Below are 26,389 nucleotides of genomic sequence, written 5' to 3' on the forward strand. Positions count from 1 at the left end.
TCCTAAGCAAAACGCTAATTAACACTTAGCACAAAGCAGCCAAGTTCATTTCCCCCCCCCCCCATCTATCTTATATCTACTAAAGACACTCCTTAGCACTGCTGCAAAAGGGGATTTTTTTTCTTCCCCCTTTCAAGCCCTGCAGAATGCAGCCTAATGAGGGTGCATTTTAATTTGCATTTTCCACAGCATGCTCCCGATGTGAATTCCTGCAAATACACAAACATTTCGCTTCTGACCACGCAGAAATTATTTCCCTACGACACTGGTAAAGTACAGAACCACCACCTCCATTTTTTACCTTCTCTCCCCCTCACTCCCACTTTAATCTTTTTTGTTTCAGTGGCGTGTTACAGCTGCTCTGGAGCTCTGCTGCCAGTGAGGTGGTGAAGCCTGCATGCTGGGGCTGTAATTCAGCGGCTCGCAAGCCAGATCCGACTTAACAGCCTCGCATGAGCCATCTTTGATCTAAAGTCTCATAAAACCCAAAGTGGAAAGCGTCAGCGTCGGGATGCAGGGAGATGCGAACCAACAAGGAGCCCTCTCTGATCTGGAGCTCTGATTTTGAGCTGGTAGTGCTCCCTATCAATTCGTTGGATTTGCTCAGCGCACTCCACAGCAATGCTTAGTTAAGGGCTTCATGCTAACGAGGATGGTCTTTCCATTCACTGCCGCTGAAGGGGGGAGCTTTTCCCTCTGCCACCTACCCACATTAACTCAAGAGCCCCGTTCATGGTGGCTACGTGTTGAGGAAAGGTGAAGTGTTTTTATCCACCGAGCAATTAACAACAGGCTGCTGAGACAAGAACGTCTCCAAAGGTTTCATTGCCCAAAGGGGAAAAAAACCCAACCACCAAAACCCAACAACACGACAAACAAAAAACAACAACCCCAAACCAAACCTCAACAACGAAACCAACCCTTGATGAAATATTCAAGATGAAAACCACAGAGGTTGTTAGACAAAGTGAGAAACTTCCAGCATCTCTCATCCTCCAGAGAGGATTCCTGCAGAAAATAAGGGATCAGTGAAATCTTTTAGTGTACATCCCACCACACAGCCCAGAGGAAGCTGGAGATAGAGGTATCTTATTTTGCCCTTCAGTTTGTCTTCCCCTTTCCCACATTTTCCTCCACTCCTCCCTTTTAATTTTTCTCATCTTCCTTCCCCCCTCATCTTCTTTTTTCCCCTCCTCCCCATTTGCCTTTTTCTCCCCATCTTCCTTCCCCCTTCCCTCTCTCTTTTCCCCCCCTCCACCTTCCTTTACTTCCCCACTGGATCTGAAACACTACATCTAGTTGCAGGCAAACTTTTCCAACAACTTATCTTAAGGTCTTCTCAGTTCATTTCTATCCAACGATTTTAAGCCAAAATATCTCAGTTTTATGTTGACCTGGAGCTGAGGTCAACATGAGAAACCATTTCAGGCTGCCTCAAAGCAAGGAACATGTGAAAGAATTCCCTACTAGTTTATGAGACAGAGGCTGATTTTGTAGTATTTCCATTTTTCAGTTATTCTAAATCCATCTTCTAACAGCTTGTAAGGGCTGAGTAAACACTTTATGAGTTGCAGTAGATGTCCTAAGAAATTTCAGTATAAAAACAGCTAAGGGGGGGGAGGAGGAAACGCCAATAAAAATAGGATCTTAAGAGACATATTCAGTGTTTTACACTGCCTGTGTCACTAGAGAAGGGTTTCTTGTCACTCATTCTGAGGTGCTGAGACAAAGCAGTGACTACTTAACACACAAGTGTATTTCAGCCCTAGAGAACACAACCTGCAGAGTCTGCTGCGGCCAAAGAGCCGCAAGCACCGAGCAAAGGACTCCCGATTAGTCTCAAGAAATCCACTGCAGCAGGAAAGAGCACTCAAGGCTTTCACACTCAGCAAGCAGACAGGGCTACACCAAGCTAAACGTGCCCTTCTTAACCCCCCGTGTTTTGTGCACCACACAACAGGCACATCCTTTGCCATGCCCAATACTACTCAGCCCCAAGCCCCCTTTACATTTAGCAAGCTGCAGCCTACCAGGTTTATTCACAGTTTCTCCTCCATTCTCCCAGGCCTCCAGCCTGTCTTTGTACCACACATGGCAATTGGAATCTCCACAGGAACTGCAGCAACAGATTCTTTTACCAACAATCCTTTTGGACACACGACAGCTAAATAAATCCCCCCCCCAGTTTTGCCTTAACTGGCTGTACCAGTCTCTAAATGGTTGCATATGTGACTATTGTTGAGCCCCGCTCCTGAATAAGCGAAATTCTTTGTAACAAATAGAACTTGCACAAGACCAAGAATTATTCCAGGCCTGAAAAGCTGCCAACTTCAAAACGCCCTTTTTTTTTTGTTTTGAGTCAGCTCATGTTAATAGGAAGAATGATTAGGGGGGGTAAATAAACAAGGGTTTACTCTTCATTTGAAGGGCTGCCTAGCTGTGGAGGACATCAAATGCTGCTCACGTTTGGCACATCATTTTCAACTATTAGCACCTGGCCTGTTTTCAAAGCAATTAAAAACAACACCAAAGGTGGGTTTTTTTTTGTTGGCCTCTCCTCAGCCAGCCCCCACATCCCCCTTTTTTTTTGGAAACATTTGACATATCTGACAATTGTTAACCAACAGCAACCCTCAAGTGTAGCTACCACAAGGAGAGCAGCAGCAAACCAATGCAAGCACTGCTGCTGGCTGTGGACAGAACACGACTTCAGACATTTCTGCTAAGAGAAGCACTCAATAATGCAAGGGCAAGTTTAATCCTCGGCGTTCACACCCACACAAAGTTCTGGTATTCACAATTCCACCGATTTACCCTCCTCTCATCCAGCTCCTGGAGCTCTTTTCCCTGTCCTCACACCTCAGCTGTGCGTTTCCTTTCCTCCTGCAGCAGCTCAGCACTCATCTGCACCAACAGCCTCCTTCCTCCCACTGCCCTACACCCCATTTTCGCTTCCAGCCCCACCTCCCCATCATCCCTTTTAATCTGGTCCCTACTTTTCGCCACGCTTTCGCACGAGAGCGACTGGATACCAACTTCAGGAGCAGCTCCCGCCCGAGTCAATTAGTGTCTTCCCCTGGCTGAGGAATCGGCAGCGCTCATCCCACCTTTCACTGCACGCTCCTCGGGTTCCAGCCAGCATCTCCTCCGAAGCAGCAGCATCAAAAAGCATCCAAACCGACAACATTTCACACAAGAGCAGCGCAGCCACTCCAGGAGCTCTCAGCATCTTTCTCTGAGCGAAACTACAAGCGTGGCTCTGAGTAAAGGCACTTCCCCAACCCCCCCCGCCCCCCTTATCTAAATAACTGGGGGCTTTCTGCATGCCTGTCACTGTCCTCCTGCTGACTGTACCCGGAGATCAGGAGGTGTTTTGACACACGGATCACGCCTCTTTTCTCTACCTACAACCGCGCAGGACAAGATTAGCAGAAGCCTTTCCTAAAATTAGCAGCTTTTCCAAACTTACCTCCTATTTAGGGAGCGGGGGGGGGGGGGGGTGGGGGGCATGGGAAGGGGGGGGAACCTCTCAGGCAGAGGCAGCTCCGCTCTTTGCTTGCCGAGCACTCGCAGGAGGGGTTACAAACCGTTGCAGCCCTCTCCGCTTCCAATGGTGTTGAAAAGGGGATTTCAAAGCACGGAGGCGGGCGCTCGCCATCGAGATCCCTAAACCCAAGATGCCTTCAGCTCCCCCCCCCCCCCCCACCCTCCTCCTCCTCCTCCCCCTCCCCTAATTAACTTCTGCTGTTTACCTTTGCGGCACGGCCACACAGACGCAAAGCCACAGCTTTTCGGTAGGATAAATACGAACCGGCACCGGGTTTTGACCATTTTCTCCCCTCCCCAGGCGCAGCACGAAGGGTTACGGGAGAGTTTAAGACGCTTTCTCCCCCTCCCCGCCTCTCCTCCCCCGATCCGGCAGCCAGGCCACGACCCGCGGCGCCCACCACACAACCGCCCCGCTGGCCGAGCCCCCTGTGAAGGCCCCGACGGGGGAGGCCGGTCCCGGGGTGGGTGTGAAGGGGGTGTGAGGGGAAGGCGGAGGGGGGGAGGGGGCTCGCTCCCGCGGCACCCTCGCCTCAACAAAGGGAAAGTTGCGGAGCCGCCGATCCGGCACTGGGCTCCCGCCCGCAAACAAAGGCGGAGGCGGCAGCGGCCGGGGATGAGGGGAAGGGGGGGACAGGGTCCGCCTCAGCACCCCGCATGCCCCCCCCCCCCCCCAAACAACCGCACAGGGGGGGCGCTCCTAAAAGGGGAGGGAAAGAGCGCATCAAGGACCCTTCAGCTCCCTCCTCGCCACAGGGTGCTCCCCCAGCCCCTCGCCCCTCTCCCCACCCTCAGCCCCCATGGGGGTCGCGGCCTCCCCCCGCCAGGGCCCCTTTATTTACCGCCATCATCAGCACGCGCGAGCTGTCACCCAGCGCCAGACACCCCAGCGGCCACCGGCCACGCCCCTCTCCCCGCCCATTGGCCGCCCGCCGCGCCCCGCCCCGCCTCGCCATTGGCTGCCGAGCACGCCACACAAACGCTCCCGCCTTCCCGCTCGCCACTCTCGCTCTCCCTCCCCGCTCCGGATTCAGCGCCGCCGCTTACGCCAATTGCGCAGAGCGATGCTCGATGTTAACGGCGAGGGGAGCGCACCAGCAGGTGTCGCTTGCGTAATCTACGGCGGCGGAAGAGCGAGTTCTGGCGGAGCTTACGAGTTCTGCGTAGCCGCTAGGGAGAGCTCTTCAATGGCTTCTGCGGGAGGAGCGGGAGGGCAGCGCCGAGGGGCGGGCACCGGCCGGGCTCGGCCCCGCACGGTGACGTACCGGGCTTTGTGAATCCCAGGCTGAAGTTTGGTTGAGTCACGGGAGGGTAAATAAGGATGTTTCAGAGACAAAGAGACTCTTAAAGGGGCAGCGCGGGAGGTGGCGCCTTCCTGCTGGGCCCTTGAGGTGATTGCGTGGGATGGGAGATACCCCACGGGGACCCTGAGGCGATGAGGACCCCGAGGTGGTGAGGGTTAGCAACCCACAGAGCCCCTAAGGTGGCTGTGTGGGGTGGGAAATACTCCATAGGAATCTTGAGGCAGTGGGGGGTGAGCACCCCACAGGGTGCCTGCAATAGCCAGGAGCTGGAGGCGATAGGTTTAGGCAGTCCAAAGAGCCCCTGAGGTCAAGTGGGGATAACACTCCACGGGACCCTCGGGGTGACAAAGAGACCACAATAACTGGGGTGGGCACACCGCAGAGCCCCTGAGGCGATGGGGACCCAAAGGTGATGGGAGTGAGCACCCCGCAGCGCCAGACACAGCACTGGAGGCACAGACAAGGGCCCCCGAGCTAGGGCTCCCCTGAAGCCTCCTTGGCCACAGGCTCCTCGCAGCAGTGCAGCAGCCGTGGGCCTGCAAAGACGTTTTGTCAGGAGACAAAGGGACCTCGGCGCTGAGGCTGGGGGAGAAACCTGGCCCCGGGAAGGGGATGGTCACGCTCAGGAGTCCTCCACACCCACTCGGACAACTCCTTTGCAGCCTGCAGGGACCCAGCAGGGAGTCGAGTCCTGCCGTCCGGCCAGCACCAAGCCGTGGATAGCACAGCCCTCGATGAAACAAAGCGCAGTCAGCAGCGTCCCTCTTGCATGGGGACAGAGGGTTCCCTCCATCTCGTCCCACTAAGCTCTGAGGCAAAGCACTGCAGTTTACTGCAACAGGTGGGAGCCTGCCTTCTTCTGCCATAGAATCAACCAGGTTGGAAGAGACCTCCAAGATCATCCAGTCCAACCTATCACCCAGCCCTATCCAGTCAACCAGACCATGGCACTAAGTGCCTTATCCAGTCTTTTCTTGAACACCTCCAGGGACGGTGCCTCCACCACCTCCCTGGGCAGCCCATTCCAATGCCAATCACTCTCTCTGTGAAGAAGTTCCTCCTAACATCCAGCCTATACTTCCCCCAGCACAACTTGAGACTGTGTCCCCTTGTTCTGTTGCTGGTTGCCTGGGAGAAGAGCCCAACCCCACCTGGCTACAATGTCCCTTCAGGTAGTTGTAGACAGCAATGAGGTCACCCCTGAGCCTCCTCTTCTCCAGGCTGCACACCCCCAGCTCCCTCAGCCTCTCCTCATAGGGTTTGTGCTCCAGGTCCCTCACCAGCTTTGTTGCCCTTCTCTGGACATGCTCCAGCACCTCAACATCTCTCTTGAATTGAGTAGCCCAGAACTGGACACAGTACTCAAGGTGTGGCCTGACCAGTGCCGAGTACAGGGGAAGAATAACCTCCCTTGTCCTACTGGCCACACTGTTCCTGATGCAGGCCAGGATGCATGGCACAAGGAGCTTTGTGGTCTCCTTCCGAGTTCCTTCACCAGCCAGCCTTCCATTCCCTGGGAACTCTTGTCACCCTTTCTCAAACACCTGCTGTTTTGAGCAGCCTCAGGTCTGTTTTGAACCCACACCTGCACAGAAATCCAGAGCCATGCACACCTCTCAACTCTGCTCCCCACTGCGACAAGCCCTCCGCTTCTAATGCCTGCTAAGAATTAAAGCTGAAGATTAACGAGACCCTTACGTCCTCACTCTCTTTGTAAGGCTTAGCAGGGTGCTCATAAAAAAATGCCACAGCCCAAAACAGAACAAAAGATCCCACAGTATCCCCAGGGGAGCAGCCAGACTTGGACTCTGTCACTGAAACATTGGTGACCCTGGTAATATCACCCAGCCTCTACTTAGAGCAGGGAGCAGGAAAGCTCTGAGGGTGAGACCCACATCCTCAAGGACCCCCAGCCTCCTTTTGGCCAGCTCGTAGAAAGCAACAATGCTGGAAGTGATTTGAAGTGCAGGAGGGGAAAAAGCATCCACAGTGGTACAGGACTACAGCTTGGCCAACTTTCCCTCCACATCTTGCACTGCGAGAAACACTTGGGAGAAATGGGAAAACAACCTTCCAGACCATGTTTTGAGAGGCAAAATTAGGGTGGTTTTCAATTACACTGCCTCAGTCCATTACTGGAGCACAACTGAAAGCCCTCTGAAGCCTTGTTAAGATGCAGGCTAGCATGCTCCAAGCCATTTTAACCTGCCCTATCAGTGCTGGGGAGGGTGCAGAATGAGGAGTGTTAAGTACAACTAATCAGAATCAGAGAGTGTTAGAGGTTAGAATCACAGAATCAGCCAGGATTGGAAGGGACCACAAGCATCACCTAGTTCCAAACCGCCCTGCCATGGGCAGCGACATCCTATCCTAGATCAGGCTGGCCAGAGCCACATCCAGCCAGGTTCTAGAGATCCTTCAGTTCAACTCACCCAAGGCAGTTCACACAGAAACACATTCAGGTGGGTGTTGAAAGTCTGCAGAGAAAGAGACTCCACAACCTCTCTGGGCAGCCTGCCCTAGGGTTTTGTCACCCTCACCATAAAGAAGTTTCTCTTTATGTTGAAGTGGAACCTCCTAGGTTCCACCTTGCACTCCTTGCTTGCAGTCCTACCACTGGGCACCACTGAAAAGAGCCTGGCACCTTCATCTTGACACCCACCCCTCAGCTATTCATAAAATCTCCTCTCAGCCTTCTGACCAAACAGCCCCAGGTCTCTCAGTCTAATCAGATTTAAAAGCAGTCATTTTAACCATCAAGAAAGCAGAAAAAAAAACCCAAATCCAGAGCAAAAGCAGCCCCTCAGGAGGGGCAGCTGATCCCCTCCTGCACAGAAAGGCTCTCTCACAGCACCAAGCATTTCTGCTAAGCCATAAAGGGCTAAATCCTGCCTCCATCCTTACACATGTGGAAACCTACTGACGTCAATGGCTGGAATGGTGTAATTGAAGGCAGAATGTAGCTCAAGGGGGCTCAATTTATGACTTGAAGAACAGTGCAATGTATTAAAGAAGAGCACAGAAGTCTCCAGGGATTCCAGCACACATTTTCTGCTAAACCATGTGACCAGAGCTTTGACATCTCTGCTTACAGAATGCAGCCTTCAGGAATTAATAAAAGCATTAGCATGACTAATCAGATCATTAAAAGGTATTTTAGGATGGATTATTTTTTTAAAAGACTTAAATCAGGAAACAGGATGGAAATAACCACCCTTACAAAGGCTGCAGTTTGGGTTTCTAAGCTTTCCCAGGCACATTAACTAAGTAGAATGACAGCAGGTCAGATTCTCCCTGAATTTTCATCACTGAAGTCAGTGCACATGGCAGGAACTTGAGCTAAGGGTTGCAAAAATTCAGTATATTCAGCACTCTGGAATTTCTGACTCTCCTGGTGCATGATGCCATTTATTAGGGCTCATTAACCAGATCTTTCTGGACTCAGCGCTGATTAAACTTATTAAATGCCCACGCTAAAAGGCTCTGAGTCTTCTAACAGTTAATTAGCTTTACAGGTATAAATGATAATCACAGAAGTCATATCTAAATAACTAGTTATCCACCAGGCAGTGCATCAAGTAACAAACCAGCTCCTTTCCTCCTTCCCCACTGCTTCAGAAGGAAAGAAATCTACTCAGGAGAAATCCACTTCTGTTTTACTTGCTCTTCAGACTCTTCAAGACCCACAGAGTGGCAAGGAACCAACTAGATTTGCTGCAAGCAGGATGCATGCTGCTTCTTCACAAGGATCCCACTGTGCTCCCTGCAAATCTCCCTTCCTAAATCCATCCTCAGACCTTCTCCATGTGGATTCTTTTAAGTCTGGGATATTGGTTGCAAGGCTGGAACCCTGCTCCACACAGGAACCACAGAGGAAGCACAGTGTGGGTTTATCAGGGGAGGTTCCTGTGGATTCTGAGACCAAGGAGGATGGAGAGGGAAAAAAATGACAGCTACAAGCCAGATAGATAGTGAACAAGTAAAACCAAGAGGCCAGCTAGCTGGTTTTCTTCTTGTAAAAATAAAGCACCACTTGAAAAAAGAAATATTCAACTGAATATCAGATCATTAAATCTTCTCCTCTTGGCTCTTATTCCCCAAATCTTTCTTTGCTGTTAAATCTGAAGTCACCAGGACCTCTCAGATGAGAGCTGGTGTGCAGGGATGGGATATTTACCACCTACCTTGCAAACACTGAGCTAAAGCAGTTGGTATTTGCTTTCAGTGCACGAGAGGGCTCCTGCCAGGCTCATTTGTTTATTTATCACCAGGTTTCATCAGCATCATCCGAGAGGTGGAAGATTTTAATACTCCCATCAGATAAAAAAAGCTGAAGGCAAGCTAAGATGATACCCACACAAGAATTGCTGCAGATTTTGCCACAGGGAAATGAGGTTTGCTTCAGGGGTATCAAGCTCTTGAACCAAAGCAGAGATAAAATTCTGCTGAGTAACTGTCTCCACGCAAGAGCAAACCTCAGCAGCTGCAAACACACAACACCAGGCAGCAGCACTCTTGCTGTGTGGCAAGACTCCCAACTGCTCACAAAAAGGAACAGCTTTTTATTTGGATGAAAAATGACAAGACACTTTCACCCACAGATGTAAACCTCTCACACAGCTCTTTGCAGGCAAGGAAACGCTGCCCTTGTGCACACACTGGGCTGGGATTTCTCCTTTTTCCTCTCCTGCAGATGAAGCAATGCATAAAGAACCAGCAGAACTGAAGGCCTGGTCCCAGACACTCAAACCCCTGAAGGAAGGCAACAAGAAATGTGCCAAACATTCAAGACTTTGGCTTTGAAACAGGGGAAAGAGATTGAGAAGACAAAAAAAAACCAAAACCCTTGGGCTGCCTCCAGTGTCACGTGTTGGAGGGGCTCCTGATGAAGAGGGGCAGTCAGAAAGGAGGCTGCAGTGGCTGCAAACTGAGCTCCAGGGAGTCCTTTCATCTGATCCCTGCTACAGGAACCTGCTGCTGCTTGCGGATCTTGTTGAACAGCTCCATGTACTGCACCACGGTGTCTGCTGGGCTGTAGATGCTGTCGTGCTTGGTGCTGAACACAGAAGGGATGCCAGGAGTGTGGTTCCCCATGAAGCTCTGCATGAACTCCATGAGCAGGTTCCAGCAGTCGTTGGCTATCACACAGGGGCAGTACTCCACCTGGCAACAGAAAGCACAGCCCTGAAGTGATGACCACAGAGTCAATGATCTTTCCTCTCCTTGCATTGCTGCAGAGAACCCTAAAATGGCTCAGGTTAAAAGGAACCTCAGAGATCATCTCCTTCAACCTCCCCACCATGGGCAGGGTCACCTCTCAACTAGACTTGGCTTGCTCAAGGCCACATCCAACCTGGCCTTGAACCCCAGGTCAGCAGCAGTGCTGACACTACAACACCTGTGTTTACTGCAGTGAAGAGCTGAGCCACTCCTCAATCCTCCTCCCTGTTGCCTAGGAACACCTGCCTGATTAACTAGCAGATAATGGGATTGGTGTGTTTAGGAAAAGCATCAGCTCTGAGTTTTAAAGACCTTTAATCATCTAAGTCTATCTTGAAGACAGGCACCAACACATCTAGATGTCTGGGATCTGACCTGCTCTGCTCTGCCCTCCCCTGCCCAAACTGGCACAGCCCAGCTCCTTGCCTTTTCCTAAGAGGCTTTTCAGCCCAGATGAGGCTGGTCCACAGCTTGTGAGCTTTTGACTCACACTTAACCTTGTCCTCAAATGCCTTCATAGATCCTTCCATGCCCTTCTGCTGAAGGATCTTCCCTTAGAGTTTGCCTCAGCCCAGCCTCTGCCCTGTGAAACACCCATCAGCAGCTCTCAACTGCTGCTCTGAGCCTCATCAGCAGTCACAGCACTGAGCAGAGAGCACAGAATCATAGAATGGTTTACACTGGATGGGACCTCAAGGATCATTCAGTTCCAACCCCATGCCATAGGCAGGGACACCTCCCACTAGAACAGGTCACTCAAGGCCTCATCCAATCTGCCCCTGGACTCTGCACTGGTTAGACCACACCTTGAGTACTGTGTTCAGTTCTGGGCCCCCCCAGTTTAGGAGGGACATTGAGATGCTTGAGCATGTCCAGAGAAGGGCGACAAGGCTGGTGAGAGGCCTCGAGCACAAGCCCTACGAGGAGAGGCTGAGGGAGCTGGGATTGGTTAGCCTGGAGAAGAGGAGGCTCAGGGCAGACCTTATTGCTGTCTGCAACTACCTGAGGGGAGGTTGTGGCCAGGAGGAGGTTGCTCTCTTCTCTCAGGTGGCCAGCACCAGAACAAGAGGACACAGCCTCAGGCTATGCCAGGGGAGATTTAGGCTGGAGGTGAGGAGAAAGTTCTTCCCTGAGAGAGTTATTGGACACTGGAATGGGCTGCCCGGGGAGGTGGTGGAGTCGCCGTCCCTGGAGCTGTTCAAGGCAGGACTGGACGTGGCACTTGGTGCCGTGGTCTGGCCTTGAGCTCTGTGGTAAAGGGTGGGGCTTGATGATCTGTGAGGTCTCTTCCAACCTTGATGATACTGTGAGACTGTGATACTGCGAGAAGGGTGGAAAGAAGGTTGTTGGGAGCCCCTCCTGGGGACTCTGGTTTCTGGGAGGGCTGCTGTGTTTCTGCATTACCTTTAACTTGTGTATTTCTGTAAATACTGTAACTCTCTGCTTGCCTCTTGTGCTAAGCTATGAATCTAAAGCTTCATTCCTTAACTTCCAGCCTGGCTGAGTCTAGTCTGGGTGATTTCATAAAGGTGGTGGTGGGGCAGCTAACTCCCAAACCATCCCAACAAGCTACCATCAACAAGCACGCAAGTGCAGGATCACTCATCTAGCCTCCAAGGTGGGGATTTCCCTGGCTGCAGTTGTGTTTCCCACCCTTCCACGGCGACCCTTACCTCCACAGATATGCCCCGGGCACTGGGGCCCATGGTAACCGTGCCCACCTTCACCAGGAAGTCGCAGTACTGGTAGCGGGTGCCTCGGCTCTCTATCTTGTTGGCCTTGGCATTCTGGAAGAAGCCTTTCAGTTTCACCATGAGGATATCGAAGTTGGCATCTGCTATGAGGCAGGGACCATTCTCAAAGAGAGCAAAGCAGCTGAGGGGGTACTCCGAGTTGTGCATCACGTACATCAGCTTGCCTGTCTGCCCTGCAAGAACAGCGATGCTGTAAAGCCAACAGTCTTTGCAGTTGTGTCCAACCCAAGCTCCTCCCGAGCATCTTGAGGCCTTTTGGTCACGTTCTGTCACTTGTTCCTTGGGAGAGGAGACCAACCCTCCCCTGGCTCCAACCTCCAGGATTTGTATCTGGGGTCAGAGTGGCTGAGAGCAGCCAGACAGAGAAGGATCTGGGGGTGCTGATTGACACCCGCCTGAACATGAGCCAGCAGTGTGCCCTGGTGGCCAAGAGAGCCAGTGGCATCCTGGCCTGCATCAGGAATGGTGTGGCCAGCAGGAGCAGGGAGGTCATTCTGCCCCTGTACTCTGCACTGCTTAGACCACACCTTGAGTGCTGTGTTCAGTTCTGGGCCCCCCAGTTTAGGAGGGACATTGAGATGCTTGAGTGTGTCCAGAGAAGGGCAACGAGGCTGGGGAGAGGCCTTGAGCACAGCCCTACGAGGAGAGGCTGAGGGAGCTGGGATTGGTTAGCCTGGAGAAGAGGAGGCTCAGGGGAGACCTTATTGCTGTCTGCAACTACCTGAGGGGAGGTTGTGGCCAGGAGGAGGTTGCTCTCTTCTCTCAGGTGGCCAGCACCAGAAGGAGAGGACACAGCCTCAGGCTGTGCCAGGGGAGATTTAGGCTGGAGGTGAGGAGAAAGTTCTTCCCTGAGAGAGTCATTGGGCACTGGAATGGGCTGCCCGGGGAGGTGGTGGAGTCGCCGTCCCTGGAGCTGTTCAAGGCAGGACTGGACGTGGCACTTGGTGCCATGGTCTGGCCTTGAGCTCTGTGCTAAAGGGTTGGACTTGATGAGCTGTGAGGTCTCTTCCAACCTTGGTGACACTGTGAGACTGTATCTCCTCTGAGCCTTCAAGAAGTTTCGTATCCCTCATCAGCACCACACAGAGGGATGCTCCTTCTCCCTGCGGAGAGTCGGGAACGGCAGCTGGCACCTTCTGTGGTGCAGAAGGCAGCGAGAAGCCTGCTCCCTCCTCGCCGTAACAAACGGGACCACAGCGGATAAAGAAACCAGCCACGACCCGCGGGAAGCGCTCTCGGCTCCGGCTGCAGCCGTGGCCTCACCCACAGCAGCCACCGCGGCCGGGGCTGCTCGGATGAGGAGCTGGGAGCGGCATCATAAGAAGCCACCCGTTCCACGGGAGACCGCACCGCCACCGCGGCCGGGGCTGCTCGGATGAGGAGCTGGGAGCGGCAGCAGGAGAAGCGACCCCTCCCCGGTACCACCCATCCCGGCGCTGACCTTGGCTGCTGATGGTGGAGGCGGCCGTGTGGTAGGTCTCACAGTCCACGCAGAACGTTCCCTGCTTCTCGGCCCCCAGCAGCTCCAGCTTCCGCGTCAACAGCTCCACCGTCTGCTGCACGCTCTTCCCCTCCGCCACCGGCACCTGCGACACGCTGCAACCGGGAAACGGGGGAGAGTCAGAGAGCCGCCGGCAGCGCACCGGGCCCGGCTGGCGGTGCCCCGCGGCGGTCCCCCCGGGCTCCCCGCAGCGGAGAGCCCCTCGCGGGAGAGCCCCTCTCTAAGCCCCCATTCCTGCCCCCGCCGTTACCAGGTGACCCCCATGCCGCACCGCCCCGGCACCGCGGCCCCGCCGCGCACGTGACGCCGGAAGGGGCGGGACTTCCCCGCGACGTGCACCGGAGGGGGCGGAGCAAAGCCCGCACGTGCTGCCGGTGGCGGAGGAGGTCCCAGCGCGGCGGCCCCGGGCCCGGTGTCCCCCCCCCTCCCTGCCGGGTGTTCCCCCCCCCCCTGCCAGGTGTTAAACACCTCCCTCGGCCGCCAGTGACGCTCAGACCCCGCCGCGATGCCCAAGGCCCGGAGGCCGCGGGGCTCCGGCCCCGATCCCGGCCCCGGTGCCATGCTGCCGCTGGCCGAGCAGATCCTGCAGGAAGGGGCTCCGCGGTCGGCGGTGCGGGGGAAGCGGCGCGGCAGGCAGGCCGAGGAGGAGGAGGAGGATGGCGAGGAGGGTTACGTGGACGCGCGGCTGTCCCGGCGGATCCTGGAGCAGGCGCGGCGGCAGCAGGAGGAGCTGGAGGCCGAGCACGGCCCCGGCGAGGCTGCTGCCCCTAAGCAGCGAAGCACGGCGCTGGGTGAGCCCCGGGTTGTGCCTCGGCCGCGCCTGGCTGTGCGGGGTGCGAGGCTCCGGGCTCAACCGGCGCCGTTGCTCGCAGGCCCGGCGGTGCGCGGCCCCGGCTCGGATTCGGAGGAGGATGAGGAGTGGCCCTCGCTGGAGAAGGCAGCGCTGGTGGCAGGCCGGAGCGGGGAGTACGGCGGAGAGGTGGCGGTGGACCCCGAGGACGAGGCGGCCATGGAGATGTTCATGAACAAGAACCCGCCGCTGAGGTGAGGAGGCGGCGGGCGGAGGGGCCGGGCCGGGGCTGCAGCTGCTGCTCCCCAGCGCGGCCCTGACCCCTGTCCCCCTGGCGCTGGCCCCAGGCGCACCCTGGCAGACATCATCATGGAGAAGATCACGGAGAAGCAGACGGAGGTGGAGACGGCGCTGTCGGAGGTCTCGGGCCGTCCCATGCCCCAGCTTGATCCCCGTGTCCTGGACGTCTACAAGGGGGTCAGGGAGGTAAGGCCAAAGCTTCTCACCCCTCTGCCCCTTCCAGAGAGGCTGTCCTCATCTTCTGCAGGTCTGTGGTTTGTGTAGTAGCAGTCGTCAGAGGACCTAGAAAGGGACAATCTCCTGAGTTCTGTACTGAGGAGGAGCCTGGGATGAGCCTTTCTCGGGACCTGAAATGGTCCTTTCTTACCAGAGATGCTGAAGGAGGGGACAGCTTTTTCCTGGTGGTGACACAAGTCCTGCAGCTCTGCCATCAGCCCACGTGTCACAGCCCAGCCTGTATCCATGTCTTTTAAGGTGCTGTCTAAGTACAGGAGTGGGAAACTCCCCAAGGCATTTAAAATCATCCCTGCCTTGTCCAACTGGGAGCAGATCCTCTACATCACAGAGCCAGAGGCGTGGACAGCAGCTGCCATGTACCAAGCCACCAGGTGAGACCACAGAATCAGCCAGGTTGGAAAAGAGTTCTGAGCTCCTCCAGCCCAACCTAGCACCCAGCCCTGCCCAACCAACCACACCATGGCACTAAGTGCCCCAGCCAGGCTTGGCTGCAACACCTCCAGCCACAGCCACTCCACCACCTCCCTGGGCAGCCCATTCCAGTGCCAATCACTCTCTCTGACAACAACGTCCTCCTAACATCCAGCCTAGACCTGCCCTGGCACAACCTGAGGCTGTGTCCCCTTCTTCTGTCCGTGGCTGCCTGGCAGCAGAGCCCAACCCCACCTGGCCACAGGTAGCTACAGGCAGCAATGAGCTCTGCCCTGAGCCTCCTCTGCTGCAGGCTGCACCCCCCCAGCTCCCTCAGCCTCTCCTCACAGGGCTGTGCTCCAGGCCCCTCCCCAGCCTTGCTGCCCTTCTCCAAACACCTTCCAGTACCTCAACATCCCTCTTGGATTGAGGAGCCCAGAACTGGACACAGCACTCCAGGGGTGTGCTGAGCAGTGCTGAGCACAGGGGCACAAGAACCTCCCTGCTCCTGCTGCCCACACTGCTCCTGAGCCAGCCCAGGATGCCATTGGCTCTGCTCCCCACCTGGGCACACTGCTGCCTCCTCTGCAGCTCCTTTCTCCCAGCACCCCCAGCTCCCTTTCTTCCTGCCAAACTGGGATTGTTTAGCTTTTTCTTTCTGTAACTGGAACCAGAACTCCCAAAACACCAACCTGTCCCCAGCTTCAGTTGTTAGGAGGAAGTTCTTCACCATGAGGGTTGTGAGACACTAGAACAGGTTGCCCAGGGAGGTGGTAGAAGCCTTATCCCTGGAGGTCTTTAAGGCCAGGCTGGATGTGGCTCTGAGCAACCTGATCTAGTGTGAGGTGTCCCTCACTGTGGCAGGGGGGTTGGAACTGAATGGTCCTTGAGGTCCTTTCCAGCTCTGACAATTCTGTGGTTCTGATTCCTCTCTCTACTTTGTACTCAGGATATTTTCATCCAACCTGAAAGAGAAGATGGCCCAGAGGTTCTACAACCTGGTGCTGCTGCCACGGGTCAGGGATGACATTGCCGAGTACAAGCGCCTCAATTTCCACCTCTACATGGCCTTGAAGAAGGCTCTGTTCAAGCCAGCAGCCTGGTTCAAAGGTGGGGAAGCTCAGCAGGATGCATGTTGTGATGTGACAGGACACTGTCCCCTGTGTGCCATGGCCCTGGAGACTCAGTAGTGGGGAGAAGACTTTGAAGACCTGCAGAAGGTCCCCCTTAGACTAGGGGATTGAATCCAGCATCCTTAAGTTTGCAGATGACACCAAGCTAGGAGCAGCTGTGGAGTTGTTGGAGGGTAGCAGAGCCCTGCAGAGGGACCTGGCCAGGCTGCATGGGTGGGCAGAGGCCAAGGGGATGAGATTGAACAAGGCCAAGGGCAGGGTTCTACACTTTGGCCACAACAACCCCAAGCAGCACTACAGGCTGGGGCCAGAGTGGCTGAGAGCAGCCAGGCAGAGAGGGAGCTGGGGGTGGTGGGAGAGAGGAGCAGCAGAGGAGGCAGCAGTGCCCAGGTGGGCAGCAGAGCCAATGGCATCCTGGGCTGGCTCAGGAGCAGTGTGGGCAGCAGGACAAGGGAGGTTCTTGTGCCCCTGTGCTCAGCACTGCTCAGGCCACCCCTGGAGTGCTGTGTCCAGTTCTGGGCTCCTCAATCCAAGAGGGATGTTGAGGTACTGGAAGGTGTTTGGAGAAGGGCAGCAAGGCTGGGGAGGGGCCTGGAGCACAGCCCTGTGAGGAGAGGCTGAGGGAGCTGGGGGTGTGCAGCCTGCAGCAGAGGAGGCTCAGGGCAGAGCTGATTGCTGCCTGCAGCTGCCTGCAGGGAGGCTGTAGCCAGGTGGGGTTGGGCTCTGCTGCCAGGCAGCCAGGGCCAGAAGAAGGGGACAGAGGCTCAAGCTGTGCCAGGGCAGGTTCTGGCTGGATGTTGTTAGGAAGTTGTTGTCAGAGAGAGTGATTGGCACTGGAATGCGCTGCCCAGGGAGGTGGTGGAGTGGCTGTGGCTGGAGGTGTTGAAGCCAAGCCTGGCTGGGGCACTTAGTGCCATAGTCTGGTTGGTTGGGCAGAGCTGGGTGCTTGGCTGGACTGGATGAGCTTAGAAGTCTCTTTCAGTCTACTTGATTCTGTGACTCTTGGCAGACCAGTTGGTTTCCAAACCTCCAGGAGCCTGTGTGAAGCGTTCAGAGTGGCAGGATGCTGCTGCTGTAGAGACTGGCAGGTTTTTGGGTTCTTCTCGAGGTCTCTGCTGTGTCTAAACTATCTTGGGTCTGATCTTTGTCCTGTCTGGCAACATGAAGTGTCTTGAGGCTCATGGCAGGGAGATGCTGCAGCCCTTGTAACAGCAGCTGCTGCAGGAGCTGGTAGTTCCTGGGGTCAGATGTGTCCTGAGGGTCACAGGGCAGGAGGTTCCCTGCTGTGGTTTAGACAGGTGGGGCCTGACTCTTCCTCCTCTGCAGGGATCCTCCTCCCCCTGTGCGAGTCGGGGACCTGCACGCTGCGGGAGGCCATCATCATCGGCAGCATCCTCACCAAGTGCTCCATCCCTGTCCTGCACTCCAGGTAATGGGGCTGGGGGGGCAGGGCTGCTCCTCTGGGGACAGCAGTGCTGTGCCTGGAGCTGTCCCTTGGCCTTCCTTAAATCTTGGATGTGGCAGAGAGCTCACTTAGCTCCCTCTGGGGTTGAGCTTGGAGGCCACAAAGATGATCCAAGGGCTTCGAGCATCTCTGCTGTGAGGACAGGCTGAGGGAGCTGGGGGTGTGCAGCTGGGAGAGGAGAAGACTCCAGGGGACCTTAGAGCTACCTTCTAACACCTGAAGGGATCCTGCAGGAAGGATGCAGAGAGACATTGGATGAGGGTGTGTAGAGACAGACCAAGGGGGAATGGTTTGAAGCTGAGGCAGAGCAGGGTTAAGCTGGAGCTGGGGAAGAAGTTCTTCAGTAGGAGGGTGGTGAGACTGGCATAGGCTGCCCAGGGAGGTTGCGGCTGCCTTCTGCCTGGGGGTGTTCAAGGCCAAGGTGGGATGAGGCCTTGAGCAGCTGAATCTGGCTGAGAGGTGTCCCTGGGCATGGTAGGGAGGGTGGAAGAGATGATCCCTGAGGTCCCTTCAAAAGTGAGCCCATTCTATGTGCTGGGAGGCTCAGTGCTGCACTGGGAGGCTGAGGGCTGCAGCTGGGAGGCTGAGGGCTGCGCTGGGAGGCTGAGGGCTGCAGCTGGGAGGCTGAGGGCTGCAGCTGGGAGGCTGAGGGCTGCAGCTGGGAGGCTGAGGGCTGCAGCTGAGAGGCTGAGGGCTGCAGCTGGATGCTCAGGGCTGCAGCTGAGAGGCTGAGGGCTGCAGCTGGATGCTCAGGGCTGCAGCTGGATGCTCAAGGCTGCGCTGGGAGGCTCAGGGCTGCAGCTGGGAGGCTCAGGGCTGCAGCTGGGAGGCTCAGGGCTGCGCTGGGAGGCTCAGGGCTGCGCTGGGAGGCTCAGGGCTGCGCTGGGAGGCTCAGGGCTGCGTTGGGAGGCTGAGGGCTGCACTGGGAGGCTCAGTGCTGTGCTGGGAGGCTGAGGGCTGCAGCTGGGAGGCTCAGTGCTGCGCTGGGAGGCTGGGGGCTGCACTGGGAGGCTGGGGGCTGCACTGGGAGGCTGGGGGCTGCACTGGGAGGCTGGGGGCTGCAGCTGGGAGGCTGAGGGCTGCAGCTGGGAGGCTCAGTGCTGCGCTGGGAGGCTGAGGGCTGCAGCTGAGAGGCTGAGGGCTGCACTGGGAGGCTGGGGGCTGCACTGGGAGGCTGGGGGCTGCACTGGGAGGCTGGGGGCTGCACTGGGAGGCTGGGGGCTGCAGCTGGGAGGCTGAGGGCTGCAGCTGGGAGGCTCAGTGCTGCGCTGGGAGGCTGAGGGCTGCAGCTGAGAGGCTGAGGGCTGCACTGGGAGGCTGGGTGCTGGCTTTGGCACGGTGCTGGCTGCCTGGCAGCCTGCGTCTCCTCACCTGGGCCGCTCCCTGCAGCGCGGCCATGCTGAAGATCGCGGAGATGCCCTACAGCGGCGCCAACAGCATCTTCCTGCGGCTGCTGATCGACAAGAGGTACGCCCTGCCCTTCCGCCTGCTCGACGCCCTCGTCTTCCACTTCCTGGCCTTCCGCGGCGACCCACGGCAGCTGCCTGTGCTGTGGCACCAGAGCCTGCTGGCCTTGGCCCAGCGCTACAAGGAGGACCTGTCCTCGGAGCAGAAGGAGGCCCTGCTGGAGCTGCTCAAGTTCCACAGCCACCCCCAGATCTCGCCGGAGATCCGCAGGGAGCTGCACAACTCCAAGACGAGAGATGTGGAGGGGCAGGAGCCCGTGGCCATGGAGTGAGCTGAGGAGGGCTGTGGCCTGCCTGCTCCTGGCACGCTGCTGATGGAGCCGAGGTGTGGGGACACGTGTGGGAATGTCCATCCTGGCATCCTGCTGCTGCCAGAGGGCAGTGGGGTCAGGGTGTGCCTGTGGAGCTGGATCCTGCGCCCTGGGCTGCGTGGCGTGGGGCAGGGCAGCCCTTGCCCCACTAGGAACCTGGGGCCACCAGAAGCCAGGAGGCTTTGGGGCTGTTCCTGTGGTGGAAAATAAAACCTGAGCCCCATCCCTCAGTCAGGGATGGTTCTGTCCTGCAGCTGCCCCTCTCTGCAGTCACATCGCTCCTGCCCTGGCCCTGCTTCACTTTGTCCTGTCCCCAGCAGGTGGCAGAGCAAAGCCACCAGCCCCTGGCAGAGCCACAGGTGCTCTGTGCTGCCAGTGCTGTCCCCAGACTGCAGAGGGAGAAGGGACCTCTGTGTACCCCAGCTCTGTGGTTGGGCAAAGGGAGCTTGGGTGGGGGCACAGGGCTGGGACTGTTTCCAGAGCCCAGAACTGCTCGGGTCGGGGCAAACCAACTCCTCTTGGTGCTTGAGGGTGTCCCAAGGGCTTGGGTGTCACCAGGCAGCAGCAGTCTGGGGCTGGAGTTTGAGCTGGGACATCCTGAGGAAACATGTGCGTGGCTGTGGGCAGGAGCAGCCCAGCAGTGCCACCCCTGCTACCAGTCTGCCTCCCAGATCCCAGCCACTCCCTGCTCTAGGGATGCTCCTGGGTCACTCATTGCTCCAGCTGCTCCCTGGGAGTACCTAGGCCACTGGCCTCAGCTGCCTGTTAAGGCCACAGCCTGGCCTGCTCCTGGCAACCTGCAGACCTAGAACCTCCACTGGAAGACCCAGTGGGGGCTTCTCCCCTGTCCCATGGGCACTGCACTTACCTTGGGGACCTGCTGGTGGTGATGTGGAAGGTTTGTACCAGCACAGAGGCAAAAGCCCCAACAGCCTCCTCTGGCAGCAGGTGGTGCTGAGAAGGGCCAGCTCCTGACTCTTGGGTTCTCAGCACTGCTCAGGCCACCCCTGCAGTGCTGTGTCCAGTTCTGGGCTCCTCCATTGCAGAGAGATGTTGAGGTGCTGGAAGGTGTTTGGAGAAGGGCAGCAAGTCTGGGGAGGGGCCTGGAGCACAGCCCTGTGAGGAGAGGCTGAGGGAGCTGGGGGGGTGCAGCCTGCAGCAGAGGAGGCTCAGGGCAGAGCTGATTGCTGCCTGCAGCTGCCTGCAGGGAGGCTGTGGCCAGGTGGGGTTGGGCTCTGCTGCCAGGCAGCCAGGGCCAGAACAAGGGGACACAGCCTGAAGCTGTGCCAGGGCAGGTTGAGGCTGTTTGTTAGGAGGAAGTTGTTGTCAGAGAGAGTGATTGGCACTGGAATGGGCTGCCCAGGGAGGTGGTGGAGTGGCTGTGGCTGGAGGTGTTGCAGCCAAGCCTGGCTGGGGCACTTAGTGCCATGGTGTGGTTGGTTGGGCAGGGCTGGGGGCTAGGTTGGGCTGGCTGAGCTTGGAGCTCTCTGCCAACCTGATTGATTCTGTGATTCTGTGCCAGGGCAGGTTCAGGCTGGATGTTAGGAAGAAATTCTTCATGAAAAGAGTGATTGGCACTGGAATGGGCTGCCCAGGGAGCTGCTGGAGTCCCCATCCCTGGAGGTGTTTAAAAGGAGGCTGCATGAGGCACTCAGTGCCAGGTTTTGACTATGTTAGGTGATAGGTTGGACTCCATCTTGGAGGTCTTTTCCAACCTGGTTAATTCTGTGATCCTGTGATTCTTCTTTTGAGCTGGCACCTTCTTGAGCTGCCCCCACCTCCCATGACAGCAGCAGTGGCAGGAGCAGAAGCCTCCCGAAGCACAGCAGCACGCAGAGCCCAGCTGGCTGCACACCACTGGGCCTTTTCCCTGGCTTCCTGATTTTTATCTCCTTCCTTTCAAAAAGCCAGAAACTGATGAGGGCAGGAGATAGCCCAGCCTGGCACAGCTCTTCCAGCGTGCCTTTGCCACCCTGCACCACCACCTGAGCTGCTGCTGGTGGCCTGAAGTTGCTCCCTGGCAGGCACTCTGCAGGCAGGTGCTGGCCAGTTCTACCCTCAGCCCTGGGGGAAGGTGCTTGGCTCCATCCACCTGCCCCAGAGCCTTGGTAAGCCCAATGTGTCCTTCAGCCACGGCAGCATCTCCAGCAAGGTTAGAGCTGTCTGCAGTTGTCCTGCCTGCCCCCTTCCTGCTTCATCTCACTGATGCAGCCCCAAGACCCAGCTTGAGAGTTCTCCAGCTGCTGGGGGCCCTGTCCAGGGCTCCCTCTTTCATCCTGCTCTTCCAGCCCCATGGAAGAGCCTGAGGAGATCCCCCAGCTGATGAGGTCCCATCCCAAAGTGGCTTAGGGCAAAGGCTCAGGATCTGGGCCAGGGAAGGGAGCCCAAGAGGCAGGATCTGGGCCAGGGAAGGGGAGCCCAAGAGGCAGGATCTGGGCCAGGGAAGGGGAGCCCAAGAGGCAGGATCTGGGCCAGGGAAGGGGAGCCCAAGAGGCAGGATCTGGGCCAGGGAAGGGGAGCCCAAGAGGCAGGATCTGGGCCAGGAAAGGGGAGCCCAGAGGCAGGATCTGGGCCAGAGAAGGGGAGCCCAAGAGGCAGGATCTGGGCCAGGGAAGGGGAGCCCAAGAGGCAGGATCTGGGCCAGGGCAGGGGAGCCCAGAGGCAAGATCTGGGCCAGGGCAGGGGAGCCCAGAGACAGGAACTCTGCCCCAAGGCACAACCCAGAGCAGATCCTGCAAGGAATCAAAGCCTTGAGATGTTTGGAATGGTTTAAAATACTTTATTGCAACATCAAGACAGTTCTCTGACTTCTCCCAGCAGCAGGGCTCCTGCAGGTGAACACCAAAACCACTTTACTCTTAAATTAGAACTTCTTTATATATATATTAAAGAAAAAAAAAGATAAAAGAAAAAGGTTTGTTTTTTTCTCTCCCTCCCTGTGCAGACAGGTCCTGCATGCCCCCAGCTCTCCTGCTAGCAGGAGCCAGTGGCAGATGACTTCTTTTCTACAACCCAAGCTGGTGGAAGAAGAGCAGCCCCATCTTTTTTTTTTTCCCCCCCACCTGATAAATGACTTTTTTGTTTCTAATGGCACCCAAGAAGGCAGATTTTTAACCTCCTTTTCTACGTTCCCCTCCTCCCCTCCCCACCAAAGGGAGGACAACAGCCACAGCTCCACCTGTCCAGAGGTCACCAAGCAGCACAAATCTGCCTCCCATCCCTGTAAAGGTCTCTCTCTCTGGCTTGGTTAATCCAACTCTACTCATGAATGGATTTTTCTCTTCCCAAAAGCAGCATAATTTTTTTAACACTTTTTTTTTAATATATATATATAATATATTTATATATAAAAACTAGCAGACAGGATCAACAACAACCATACCCCAAAAAAACCCAAACAAAAATGCAATCATCACTTCTCAAGTACGCAGCAGATTTCCCCCCACCCTGTATGGACACAGCTCAGACCCACCCAGAGCTAGATGCCAACAACAGCCCCCTCCAGACACCAGCAGAGATCCCAGCCAGAACATCATCAGAGATCCCTGCCTTGGGGGAAAGAGTTCAGACCACAGCCCCCTCCAGACACCATCAGAGATCCCTGCCAGAACACCATCAGAGATCCCAGCCTTGGGGGAAAGAGTTCAGACCACAGCCCCCTCCAGAACACCATCAGAGATCCCTGCCTTGGGGGAAGAGCTCAGACCACAGCCCCCTCCAGACACCATCAGAGATCCCTGCCTTGGGGGGGAGGTTTCAGACCACAGCCCCCTCCAGAACACCATCAGAGATCCCTGCCTTGGGGGGAAGGTTTCAGACCACAGCCCCTTCCAGACACCAGCAGAGATCCCTGCCTTGGGGGAAAGAGTTCAGACCACAGCCCCCTCCAGACACCAGCAGAGATCCCTGCTAGGACACCATCAGAGATCCCAGCCTTGGGGGAAAGAGTTCAGACCACAGCCCCCTCCAGAACACCATCAGAGATCCCAGCCTTGGGGGAAAGAGTTCAGACCACAGCCCCCTCCAGACACCATCAGAGATCCCTACCTAGGGGGAAGAGCTCAGACCACAGCCCCCTCCAGACACCAGCAGAGATCCCTGCCTAGAGGGGGAAGAGCTCAGACCACAGCCCCCTCCAGAACACCATCAGAGATCCCTGCCTCGGGGGAAGAGCTCAGACCACAGCCCCCTCCAGAACACCATCAGAGATCCCAGCCTTGGGGGAAGAGCTCAGACCACAGCCCCCTCCAGACACCAGCAGAGATCCCTGCCTAGAGGGGGAAGAGCTCAGACCACAGCCCCCTCCAGAACACCATCAGAGATCCCTGCCTAGAGGGGGAAGAGTTCAGACCACAGCCCCCTCCAGAACACCATCAGAGATCCCTGCCTCGGGGGAAGAGCTCAGACCACAGCCCCCTCCAGAACACCATCAGAGATCCCAGCCTTGGGGGAAAGAGTTCAGACCACAGCCCCCTCCAGACACCAGCAGAGATCCCTACCTAGGGGGAAAGAGTTCAGACCACAGCCCCTTCCAGACACCAGCAGAGATCCCTGCCTTGGGGGGAAGAGTTCAGACCACAGCCTCCTCCAGACACCAGCAGAGATCCCTGCCTCGGGGGGGAAAAGGAGAGGGGTGAAGATTTCAGACCATAGCAGCACATTCCAATGAAGTCCTGAAAACCTACTCAGATCAGCTAAGCTACCTAAAAACCCAACCAGCTCCCAAAGGGAAAGGCTCCCATTGCCCAGGGAGCCAGGGAAAGGGGATCAAGGGTGAAGGCACTCTTTGAGAAGGAGAGGAGACAGCATCCAGGCCCCCTGGCAAGGAGCTGCAGTCTTCCTCCCTCCCCATTTCCCAGCAGTTAACAATAAATTAAGCAGCCTCAAGTGGGGTGGGTGGAAAGCTGAGGGGATTGCACCCAAACCTTGCCCAGGAGGCTGCTGCCCCAGGGGAGGGCTTCTGCTCTCCAGGCAGATGGGGAACAGCTTCCCCTCCAAAGCAAGCCAAAACCCCACAAAGCCCAAATCTTAACAGCAACAAGAAACAAGCCACACGTTCCCCCCCTCAGCTCCCAGCAGAAGCAGCCACACCACCCCCCCCAAGAAGCCTCAGCAGAAGCCAGCACGAAGCAATCGGGACTGAGGATCCCCCCCCAACCAAGCACCTGCTGCCTTCTCCTCTGAGCCATGCAAGCTCAGAGCATCCCAGCCCAGGGAGGACTGGGGTGGTCAGCAGGGTTGTGGCCACACAGGCCAGGGTTGGAGGCTCACAATCCATGATCGATGGCCCCCGTGGGGCTGGAAGGCGTCAGGACCCCCGAGGAGACAGCAAACCTGGGCACCAGCCTGGGCACCAGCAACACCAACTGAGAAACATCTGCAACTTCATCCTGGGGGGCTGCACCCCCTCCCCAGTCACTCCTGTGCCCTGTCACCACCAAAAGGCTTGCTTCACCCCGGCCACCTGCAGGAGCTGATGGGCAGCATCCAGGTCCAGCAGCTCGGGTCCTGCTCTGCGCCGGTGGCCAGCAGAAGGAACCCTCAGCAGGCAGCAGGTGGAGAGGGCTGCTGGGGGGGGTGGGCAAGGGGGATGCAGAGACCTTTGGGTGTCCAGGGCGAGGTGCTGCTGCGGTGGGGCTGGGTGGCTGTGGGGGAGGCTGGTCACAGGTTGACATCAGTGACGTCTGTGGGCGTGCTGGTGGGCTGGCTGGCAGGGTAAGCAGCAGTCTTGGTGCCCAGCTCCTGGTGGCTTTGGGATGCCTGCTTCAGGCTCTCGGCTAAGGCAGCTTCAATCTGCTCCTGACAGGCTTTCAAGCAGTCCTGCAGTGGAGAGGGACAAAAGGCCTCGGTTGACTGTTGCTTAGAGGTGGAAGCCTTATAAACAGCACTGAGCAGCTGCTGTGCTGCATCTCTGGCCCCTGGAGCATCTGCACACAAACAAGACAAAGAAGCTTTTCCCCACCAAGGGGCATCTCTTGCACAGGCTGCAGAGGTGGGCACGAGCCAAGCTCAGGAGGTTCAACAAGACCAAGGGCAAGGTCCTGCAGCTGGGTCGAGGCAATCGCAAGCACCAATCCAGGCTGGGCAGTGCCAGGCTGGAGAGCAGCCCTGAGGAGAGGGACTTGGGGGTGCTGCTGGAGGAGAAGCTCAGCAGGAGCCAGCAGTGTGCACTTGCAGCCCAGAAAGCCAAGCAGAGCCTGGGCTGCAGCAGCAGCAGTGTGGTCAGCAGGGCCAGGGAGGGGATTCTCTTCTGCTCTGCTCTGCTCTGCTGAGACCCCACCTGGAGTCCTGCATCCAGCTCTGGAGCCCCTGGGACAAGAGGGCTGTGGAGATGCTGGAGAGTGTCCAGAGCAGGGCCAGGAGGATGCTCAGAGGCTGCAGCAGCTCTGCTGTGAGCACAGACTGGAAGGGTTGGGGCTGTGCAGGCTGGAGCAGAGGAGGCTCCCAGGGGACCTTCTTGCGGCCTGCCAGGATCTGAAGGGGGCTCCAAAAAAGCTGGGGAGGGACTTTTGAGACTGTCAGGTAGTGGCAGGAGTGGGGGGGATGGAGCAAAGGTGGAGGTGGAGAGAGTGAGGCTGGAGGTGAGGAGGAAGTTGCTGAGCAGGAGAGTGGTGAGAGGCTGGAATGGGTTGCCCAGGGAGGGGGTTGAGGCCCCATGGCTGGAGGTGTTTGAGGCCAGGCTGGCTGAGGCTGTGTGCAGCCTGCTCTAGGGTAGGGTGTCCCTGGGCATGGCAAGGGGGGTGGAACTGGCTGCTCCTTGTGGTCCCTTCCAACCCTGACTAATTCTATGATCTCCAGCAGGTCTCTGCTTTAGAGACCTCCTCAGGAGTAGCCTCAGACTCTTGCTGACTTTTTCCCACCTCTCTGTTCGACCACATTTGAGGATCAGCTCTTCCCAAAGCACCTGAGCTTGTGCCTGCATGCAGTGTGTGACTCCACATCACAGCAGTC

At 56.8% G+C, this 26,389-nt stretch overlaps 4 protein-coding genes and 1 long non-coding RNA gene across 10 annotated transcripts in view; 2 read left to right on the plus strand and 3 right to left on the minus strand.

Annotated features, from left to right (window-relative positions):
* Positions 1 to 4,446, minus strand: part of USP49 (ubiquitin specific peptidase 49) — a 37,763-nt gene extending 33,317 nt beyond the window's left edge. For 2 of the 4 annotated variants that reach the window (XM_064173954.1, XM_064173957.1), the window contains exon 1: positions 4,389 to 4,446. The gene's annotated coding sequence lies outside the window, so the exon portion shown is untranslated. Of the gene's footprint in view, positions 1 to 2,030; positions 2,163 to 3,752; positions 3,890 to 4,388 lie in introns of those variants that run through there. The other 2 variants (XM_064173955.1, XM_064173956.1) reach the window with 2 other exon arrangements.
* The window catches only part of LOC135191541 (uncharacterized), a 181,163-nt gene extending 158,321 nt beyond the window's left edge, over positions 1 to 22,842 (plus strand). The window contains exon 2 of the long non-coding RNA XR_010308841.1: positions 21,123 to 22,842. This is a non-coding gene — a long non-coding RNA (uncharacterized LOC135191541). The remainder of the gene's footprint in view (positions 1 to 21,122) is intronic.
* On the minus strand, positions 9,094 to 13,726 carry MED20 (mediator complex subunit 20). Its single transcript, XM_064173753.1, has 4 exons — positions 13,576 to 13,726; positions 13,266 to 13,420; positions 11,744 to 11,997; positions 9,094 to 10,013 (listed from the first exon to the last, which is right to left on the minus strand). The coding sequence occupies exons 1-4, from the start codon at positions 13,587 to 13,589 to the stop codon at positions 9,798 to 9,800; spliced, it is 639 nt and encodes a 212-aa protein (XP_064029823.1). The 5' UTR covers positions 13,590 to 13,726; the 3' UTR covers positions 9,094 to 9,797.
* On the plus strand, positions 13,799 to 19,691 carry BYSL (bystin like). Its single transcript, XM_064173796.1, has 7 exons — positions 13,799 to 14,116; positions 14,198 to 14,369; positions 14,463 to 14,601; positions 14,890 to 15,023; positions 16,013 to 16,173; positions 17,523 to 17,625; positions 19,051 to 19,691. The coding sequence occupies exons 1-7, from the start codon at positions 13,831 to 13,833 to the stop codon at positions 19,397 to 19,399; spliced, it is 1,344 nt and encodes a 447-aa protein (XP_064029866.1). The 5' UTR covers positions 13,799 to 13,830; the 3' UTR covers positions 19,400 to 19,691.
* Positions 22,197 to 26,389, minus strand: part of CCND3 (cyclin D3) — a 64,676-nt gene continuing 60,483 nt past the window's right edge. For 2 of the 3 annotated variants that reach the window (XM_064173902.1, XM_064173901.1), the window contains exon 5: positions 22,197 to 25,258. In XM_064173902.1, the coding sequence (XP_064029972.1) occupies positions 25,100 to 25,258 (159 nt within the window). In that variant the 3' untranslated portion in view covers positions 22,197 to 25,099. The remainder of the gene's footprint in view (positions 25,259 to 26,389) is intronic. The other variant, XR_010308840.1, reaches the window with a different exon arrangement.

This window comes from Pogoniulus pusillus, chromosome 39 (genome assembly GCF_015220805.1).
Source record: "Pogoniulus pusillus isolate bPogPus1 chromosome 39, bPogPus1.pri, whole genome shotgun sequence".
Lineage (NCBI taxonomy): Eukaryota > Metazoa > Chordata > Aves > Piciformes > Lybiidae > Pogoniulus > Pogoniulus pusillus.